The sequence below is a fragment of the Tursiops truncatus genome, chromosome 17, assembly GCF_011762595.2.
Source record: "Tursiops truncatus isolate mTurTru1 chromosome 17, mTurTru1.mat.Y, whole genome shotgun sequence".
NCBI classification, from domain to species: Eukaryota; Metazoa; Chordata; class Mammalia; order Artiodactyla; family Delphinidae; genus Tursiops; species Tursiops truncatus.
In genome coordinates this window covers 20,747,897-20,757,415 of record NC_047050.1, presented here as the reverse complement: position 1 = coordinate 20,757,415, position 9,519 = coordinate 20,747,897, and the positions used below count along the sequence as shown (strand labels likewise).

At 39.4% G+C, this 9,519-nt stretch overlaps 1 protein-coding gene across 1 annotated transcript; it reads left to right on the top strand.

Moving 5' to 3' along the window:
• Positions 1 to 1,558: 1,558 nt before the first annotated feature.
• LOC101334216 (calcineurin B homologous protein 3) lies at positions 1,559 to 3,101 on the top strand. The gene is given in 6 exon segments (XM_033843277.1): positions 1,559 to 1,678; positions 2,498 to 2,617; positions 2,693 to 2,723; positions 2,726 to 2,780; positions 2,782 to 3,025; positions 3,027 to 3,101. Coding segments are annotated over 6 exon segments (645 nt in total).
• The last annotated feature ends 6,418 nt before the right edge of the window (positions 3,102 to 9,519 follow it).

Sequence of the window (9,519 nt, the reverse complement as noted above, 5' to 3'; positions counted from 1 at the left end):
AAAAGAGGAATAGGGAGAAAAATCATAGATCTTGCTCCCAAAGTCCACCTCCTTAATTTGGGATGATTGGCTGTCTATTCATGTATTCCACAGATGCAGGGTACATCAAGTTGATTGTGGAGCTTTAATCCGCTGCTTCTGAGGCTGCTGGGAGAGATTTCCCTTTCTCTTCTTTGTTCTCACAGCTCACAGGGGCTCAGCTTTGGATTTGGCCCTGCCTCTGCGTGTAGGTCGCTGGAGGGCGTCTGTTTTTTGCTCAGACAGGACGGGGTTAAAGGAGCCGCTGATTCGGGGGTTCTGGCGTACGGAGGCCGGCGGCGGGGAGGGAGGGGCACGGAATGCGGGGCGGGCCTGCGGCGGCAAAGTCCGGCCACCAGCCCGAGGCCCGCCGTGCGCTCTCCCGGGGAAGTCGTCCCCGGATCCCGGGAACCCGGCAGTGGCGGGCTGCACAGGCTCCGCGGAAGAGGGGAGTGGAGAGCGACCTGCGCTCGCACACAGGCCCCTTGGTGGCGGCAGCAGCAGCCCCAACGTCTCCCGCCCGCCTTGGGGTCCGCGCCTCCAGCCGCGGCTTGCGCCCGTCTCTGGAGTCAGCGCCCTCAGCCGCGGCTCGCGCCCGTCTCTGGGGTCCGCGCCCTCAGCCGCGGCTCGCGCCCGTCTCCGGGGTCCGCGCTTTCAGCCGCGGCTCGCGCCCGTCTCCGGGGTCCGCGCTTTCAGCCGCGGCTCGCGCCCGTCTCCGGGGTCCGCGCTTTCAGCCGCGGCTCGCGCCCGTCTCTGGGGTCCGCGCTTTCAGCCGCGGCTCGCGCCCGTCTCTGGGGTTCGCGCTTTTAGCCGCGGCTCGCGCCCGTCTCTGGAGTTCCTTTAAGCAGCGTTCTTAAACCCCTCTCCTCACGCACCAGGAAACAAAGAGGGAAGAAAAAGTTTCTTGCCTCTTCGGCAGGTGCAGGCTTTTCCCCGGACTCCCTCCCGGCTAGCTGTGGTGCACTAACCCCTTCAGGCTATGTTCAAGCCGCCAACCCCAGTCCTCTCCCTGCGCTCCGTCCGAAACCGAAACCCTAGCCTCAGAGCCTCAGCTCGCAGCCCCGCCCGTCCCGGCGGGTGAGCAGACAAGCCTCTCGGGCTGGTGAGTGCCGGTCGGCACCGATCCTCTGTGCGGGAATCTCCCCGCTTTGCCCTCCGCACCCGTTGCTGTGCACTCCTCCGCGGCTTCGAAGCTCCCCCCTCCACCTCCCGCAGTCTCCGCCCGCGAAGGGGCTTCCTAGTGTGTGGAAACTTTTCCTCCTTCACAGCTCCCTCCCACTGGTGCAGGTGCCGTCCCTATTCTTTTGTCTCTGTTTATTCTTTTTTCCTTTTGCCCTACCCAGGTACGTGGGGAGTTTCTTGCCTTTTGGGAGGTCTGAGGTCTTCTGCCAGCCTTCAGTAGGTGTTCTGCAGGAGTTGTTCCACGTGTAGATGTATTTCTGGTGTATCGATTTGGGGGCCTCTGCCGGCGTCTGGAGGCGTTTGGGGCAGCCTAGCTGGAGGGTGGGAGTTTGCTGGCGTCCAGAGGGTAGCGGCTGGGATGCGGCGGAACCTCTCGCAGTGCACAGGACGGCTCCACGCCACCGCGACTGCTCCACACCCAAGTATCTGTAGCGCGGAGGCGGCGGCGGAGTCCTGCTCAGCGGTCTGGCTGGTCCGAGTGACTCCCAGCAGGGACATCACCCCACCACCTTTTATTGAAGAGACTTTTTTTCACCATTGCATGTTCTTGGCCCCATTGCTATAAATTATTTAACCATATATGAGTGGATTTATTTCTAGGCTCCTCTTGTTTTCCGTTAATCTATGTGTCTGTTTTTATGCTAATACCACACTGTTTTGATTACTATAGTTTTGTAATATAGTTTGAAATCAGGACGTGTGATGCCTCTAGCTTTGTTCTTTCTCAAGATTGCTTTGACTTTTAGAGTCTGTGCATTGAGTAGTATGGTTATTTTAACAATAATAATTCTCCAGTTTCTTTCATCAATGTCTTATAGTTTTCATTGTGCAGGTCTATCACTTCCTCCAATAAATATATACCTAGTTTCTTTTTTTTCTTGGTAGAGTTGTAAATGAGATTGTTTTATTAATTTATCTTTCTGATTGTCTTGTTATTGTGTAGAAACACAACAGCTTTTTTATGTTGATTTTGTATCTTACAACTTTACTCAATTTGTTTATTAGTTCTAATAGAGTTTTGGTGGAATCTTCAGGGTTTTCAATGCATAATATTATGTTATCTGCAAATAGTGACAGTTTTACTTCTTTCTTTCCTATTTAGATGAATATATATTTTTTTTTCTTTTCCCAAGCTGCTTGACCTGTGGCTCAGACCCATCCCTGACACCCTCACCCATGTTGGACCCAAGGCCTAACCAGATGCTGCAGAGCCAATGCCAGTCCCAGCCCTGTGAGTAAGCCATTTCCCACAGCTCCTGCCAGGAGCACCATAGGCACTTCCCTCCTCCAATCTGAGGATGTGTGGGAACTTATGGACAAGACAGGCTTCTCAGCAGACTAGATCCAGCAGTTCTAGTGGAGGTTTAAGAAGCTGAGTGGAGATCAGCCCACCATTCCTAAGGAGAACTTCAACAAAGTCCCAGGCCTGGAACTCAACCAAATACAATCCAAATAGCCATCTGCCTTCTTTGACAATATTAATATGTGCAAGGGGCTCAGTGGCCTGGTCCAGGAGATTAATTCTAGAGTTTCCTGATTACCATGTCTTACTTCCAACCCATGGAGGAGGATCAGGTGCAGGCGCACTGAAAAGAAGCTAAGAGTTTTGTTCTGTGTGTATGACTCAGACAGGGAATGATGCATCAGTCTGGAAGACTATCAAAATGTGGTTGAGGAGCTTCTCTCCAGAAACCCTCACACTAAGAATTATTCCACTCACTCCTATGCAGAGGGGGCGATGATAGAGTCAGCCAGAATCTGCATGTGGCAGGTAGAGCCTGATCAGGTGTCTGAAGAGATCACCTTTGATGACTCCTTGAAGCTCTGATCATGGGGTAGACAGCAAGACCAACATGCACATCTCCTTCCTTAGCATGGAAACCATCACCTTTTGTCACTGACCCACTGCCTACCCCCCGAAGAAACTACACTTGCAATGGGGCAGCCTCCCTGGGTGGCCTGGAGTAGCTGGCATCTTTTTGCTACAGCTCTTGTAAGATTTGTTGTTGATATGTTCTTATTATATATACATATTGGATATGAGTGTTGGCTATGGAGTGGGTGACAAGAGGAAGACAGATAATTTGTCTTTTACTTTAGAGGATGCTGGGCCATGATAAGCCAAATTCAGACCTAACCAGTAGGACTGCACATTTTCCAGAGATCCTAGACTTTGAGTAGGATACAGTAACTGGATGGGGCATTGAGGTTGATTCCCTGAAAAAAAGGCAAGTACATTCAGATGCAAGAGAAGGAGGTTACAAATGGATATTTAAGAGAAGAAAAGTGTAGACTATAGCAGTGTTTACTATATGTCCCCTAATATATTTTTTCTTCTATATTAATAGAATTTTTAGTTGAGTACTTGGCTACCCATGGAAAGACTACATTTCTCCAGATTACCTGCAGCTGAGTGTGGTCATGTGTCTAATTCTGTTCCATAGCATAGGAGCAAAAGTTACATGTACAATTTCTAGTTAGTACCCTTAACACAAATAACCATGTCTTTATATTTCTTCCTTCTGTAGCTGGAATGGGGATAAAATGGCAGCACCTGGAATAAGCATTTCAAACCAGAAGACGAAAGCTAGGTATTGAGGGTTACTAGCATCAAGGTAGACCAAGCCTGGACCCCTGATGACTTTATGGAGGAAAGCCTTGAGCATAGAGGATCTTTTACAAGAAAGAGAATTAAATGAGATATAATCTTTCATAAGAGTTAATCTCTTGTGAACTATGACTGTCTATTTCAATGGCAAAACCCATATCTTAAATAATACTATCAGATTTTGTAAATTAAATTGGTTTACTATGTGGCAGGTAAATTATTTACAAATTATATCTATGATAAAGAAAAAAAAAATGCCTTCAGATAGATGGGCAAGAAGAAGAAATGTCCACAAAGAAGACACAATCAGTTTGGCTTCAAAACCAGATGATTATGGGGTATATTCTCCAAGTTGTTTTGTCCAAAGGATGATTCAAAAATTTTATAACCAGTAAAATTGTTGTTTGTATATGAAGGAAACTAAAATAAACATTCTCATCTAGGAAAGGACTAGAAAACATGTTACTCACATTACTCCACCAAGTTTTTTAATTAAAAATATACTTACTGTTATGTGAATATGATTTGTGTCACCCTGAAAATTCATATGTTGAAGTCCTAAACCACAGTGCCTCAGAATGTTTAGGAAAATGGGATTGTTACCAATGTAGTTAGTTAAGATGAGGTCATACTGGGTGGTGTAGGCTCCTAATCCAATATGAATGGTGTCTTTATAAAAAGGGGAAGTTTAGGGCTTCCCTGGTGGCGCAGTGGTTTAGAGTCCACCTGCCGATGCAGGGGACACGGGTTCGTGCCGCGGTCTGGGAAGATCCCACATGCCGCGGAGCGGCTGGGCCTGTGAGCCATGGCCGCTGAGCCTGCGCGTCTGGAGCCTGTGCTCCGCAACAAGAGAGGCCGCAACAGTGAGATGCCCGCCAAAAAAAAAAAAAAAAAAACAATAAAAAGGGGACGTTTGGATACACACACACACACACACACACACACACACGGGGAGAACATCATGTGAAGATGAGGGCAGAGATTGGAGTAATACAGCAGGACCCCAGGAACATCAGACTGCCAGGTGGGATAGAGACATAGAACAGATCCTTCATAGTTCTTAGAAGGAACCAACCCTGCCAATATCTTGATCTCAAACTCCTAGCCTCCAGAAATGTAAGACAATACATTACTGTTGTTTAAGACACCCAGTCTGTGGTACTTTGTGACAACAATCCTGGCAAACTAATACATTTACTCAATTGAGATAGTTAAAAAGGTAAAGAACTAATGAATGGAAAATCCATCATATAAAAGGACTAATTATGAATAATAAAACCAGTTAAATATGGAAATACTCTTTGAACGATTGTGAATAAGATTACAAAATAGAATGCAAATATCAAAATGTTATCTTTAAAGAGAATAAGACAAAACATGCATGTGTGCATGTGAATGATAGATCAATTACCTTTATCAACTCCAATTTCCTTTGAAATGTTTCCCCCTAACTCAGAAATCTTCCTCCATAAGTACATAAACATAAAAATGTAAATATTTCTTTCACAAAACATGAGTATATCAGTACACAAAATTGAAACAGTATTTACTCAGTAATAAAGCTTGCGGTCACTGGAAATGCACTTTGAGTTTAAAAAAAACTGAAAAGTTAATAAGTTGGACATGTGACCTTTATGATTTCTGACTCTATATCAGAACTTTAAAAGTAAAGCTTAAATTTTAAATGTTGGTCTTTGAAATTATTTTTAAAGGGTAATGTATAACTGAATGTACAACTATTTTATGCATGCTTGATTTATACAGTAGATTTAACATTTATTCAACAAAGCTTTGCATATAATAAGAGTATACATGATGTTTTAAAAAGCTTACTAAATACCACTTAAATTGAAAAAAGTGTGTTGGGATTCAGTTCCAATATTTAGCTCATTCCACACTATGGTTTTCTCCACCTAAAATAGACTTTATTTGAACTGAAAAAACTTTTATAAACTTTATACAAATATTTTATTTTATGTATGTATTTATAATAAAAAATTAAAACATAGGTGGTTAAATTATTTCGTCTCACCTTTTTCATGAAGCAACGTATTTTTTGGGGGGCCAGTTTTTGCTTCAACTCTGAGTTTCGTTTCTTTGATATTCTTCCAAATGTAAATAGATTCTTCTGGCAGTTCCTAGTGACAGAGTAACTTATTTCTGCAGTAGCAATATTTTGTTTTTCTACTAAGCTCATGCAGTAACCTGAAACTGTTCAACTGAGTCTACTCTAAATATAAGTACCGCATAACTTTCAACTTTTTATAAGCCTGAAAAGTTCAGAATTTTTTTCCTTTCGTGGCCACTCAGGAATTCTCAAAACCCGAAACTTACAATCACTTTATACTTTAAACAAAAAGCTTGGCAGGGTTTTCATAATGTTGGTAAAACAAAAATTTTAAATATAGCCTCTGCAAGTTTTGCTCAAGAACAGATGACAGTATTAAACAATTAAAAAAAAAACAGTTTTAGTTAAAGAATCATCATTGTCACTTCCGAAACCGTTGTATAACTTCAGTTAATAAAAGATTTACTGTGCTTATGTGAACGTTAATTTTCTAAAGATTTGTTACCATGCAATGTAAAATTTATTTGGGAACTATTATGAAATAACCCAGTCATATCTTTGTCCTTATGTTGATCATTCTTATTTAATGAACATAATAAAAAGCCATATTTTAAGGATTATTAAATTTTAAGTGGGGAAGTTACTGTCTGTATAGAGGGGAGAGATTTTGTTTTTAAAGGAAGGCTTTTATTTTTGAGTGATTTTTTTTCTTTTTTAAAAGAGATATCTTTATTTTGCCACAATAGGAAAAATTGAATTTTCCAGGAGAACACCACTCCATTATGTATTTCATTACTCCATTCTGTGGTTCCAGGAGGTACTTGTTTGAATTGCAGTGTTATTACCCTAATTTTTAACTTTTTTGTTAATGTGTATGATATTGACTGGGTCAGTGGTCAAGGTTAATATCCCCATTTAACTGAAAGAAAACTGAGAGACAGGATATTCATATTCTGGCTGTTAATAAGAATTAAATGTTATTTTTCATATTTGTATCACTACAATTTGATCACTTTGCATCATTCTCTTTTATTTTAGTTAAAGTTGATTTGTTAATAACTTTAATTCCATTTATGCACTAAAGGCTAGACTTACATTTCCCAGAATGAAGAACCATTTACAGCCATTCAAAGCATAACTATCTGATTTAGAATCATTAACTATTTGCTTTTAGATAAAAGAAAAAAAAAGAACTGTCTCATTTAAAACTCATATTTCTACTGTTTTGTGCCTCTAAGTTCTCCAAATAATGATTACAGCTGTTTTATTTTGAATATATTTATTTACTTTAGAAACAGCAGAGAAATATGTGTATCATACAGAAATAAAGAATAAGCTAATAATGAGTGAAAGGAAAAGAAATCCATATGCATGAACATGATTTTTTTTTCCCTGTAGTCTGATGGGACATAACCATTGGCAATAATTTAATGTATAAATTTTCATTCTTTTGTTTCCCACAAAAACAAAAAACTAGAAATTTCTTATGAGTTTATTGTACTTGTACAAACTAGAGTTAATTTTAAATGTTCATGACTAATAACCTCATTTAAAAGTTTAAAATTCAATTGATTGACCATGTCCATTTTTAATCTTATTTCTAGTATTAAAGTAGATGTATATTCATCTATAAATGTACATGAACCTGATCCTTATATATTGCAATGCATTTTCTAGATCCTTTGGCATGCCCATGTAAATACAAAGGCCCAGATGAACTTAAATTAATAGAATTTCAGAAAAATCACCATTTTTAAGGTAAATTTATCCCTGTATATTTTCACATCTTCAGTGATTATTTCCTCATATTGTTTTATAATCTTGAACATTTTGTGAGAGAAGACTGTTATTAAGAATTCATCTGTTCTTAATTTACTCCTTACCTAAAGCCACAGCACAATGTTCTATTTGTAATATCAAGGCAGTTGGTTGATGTAAAAAAGGACTGATATTAATTACAGAAAATTGTCATCAAATGGAAAAGAAAAATGAAGAGTCTTATGGAGGCTTAATCCTGATTACAGCTTCAAATTGCTCTCTCCATTAACACAATTGACACTCCCAGCTAGCAAATTTTATAGAGAAACAAGTAACCAGATATTTTCTATGGAAGATCTTTTTTCATTTTTTATGCTTTTTAATTTCTTTAATTTCTGCCAATGTAGCAATTGTTAACTTTTAAAGTCTGGTGCAAAACTTCATTTCAAAAGTATAAAGAGAATAAAACCTACCTAATTATTAACATTTTTCATTTTTTTTTACTATGCATGTGTCCAGTGGTTGTAAAACAGCAGCTACACAAATCCACTGACACAAATATTTTAAATATAAATTTAAACATGAAAAGATGGTATTAGCCAATGTAAATAGTCACTAGATATACACATTTTAACCATGTGAATTGGATTAACTTCAAAGGATCAGAATGACGTTTGGTAAATAATCACTTCCAGTACATTAGTGCACTGGAACCTTCATATTTCAGGAAGAGATAATTCACCCCATTTTGGTGAGCAATTTTCTCACTATAGAGTTAAATTACTGTACAATCAGATCCAGTACCTTATATCCATTGGACACCTGGTTTGAGAAATTAAAGGTATTTCAAAAACACTGTTTCAGCTACCTCCACAACACTATCTGCTGCATTAACCACTAGTCCACTCCATCATTTATTCATCAATTCCCTAAGTTTATATTAACTTACCTGCCAGGGCAAACTAGGATATGAGTTTTCACAAACTAAGTAGTGGAATGCAATCCTTATACAGTATCACGCAGTATCAGCACATCTATATTTCCTTATATTCTGAGCTCTCTGCAGACAACAGATAAGAAAATACAAATATAATATTGATGCTAAGGACAATGAAAGTTTTAAAAGTTTTTATTTCACCAATAAAAAAGGGGAAAAAGTGTGATAATTTAAAAATAGCTTTTTTTACCCTTTAAGAACATCAGGTAGTTAACTTTTCATATTAAATATTGAGTTTCACCTTAAAACCTTTGAGATTCAATCTCTACTCAATAGCTTCAAGGTGTTCACCTATAATTTCAATGTCACCATTTCCAGCTGAGAATATGATCAAGCATGAATCAAGGAGAAAGCTTAAGTTAGAGAAAATTACATTCAAATACTAGGGTTTTTTTGCATTCTACTTCTAGATCAACAGTTTTTTCCACAGTCGCTGAGGTGCTAATGCCTTTCTTCATATACGACTTTCTGGGATGGAAGATGATATGCCTTTTACTGAGATATAATTTACATATCATAAAATTGATCTATTTCAAATGTACTGTTCATTGAATTTTAGTATACTTATACAATTGTACAACTATACCACAATCTAATTTTGGAACATACCCATCATCTTAAAAGGAAACTTTGTGCTCATTTGCAGCCACATCTCATTCCTACACTCAGTACTGAGCAAATAATAATCTATTTAGTCTCTGTAGATTTGCCTTTTCTGGATATTTCACATGAATGGAATCATATAATATGTGTTCTTTCATGACTAGCTTCTTTCACTCAGCATAATGTTTATTAGGTTCATGCATGTTGAAATATGTGTCCGTATTTTATTCATTTTCATTTGTGCCTATGTTTTTTAACATGATTTAAATACTTTGTTTCCAGAAA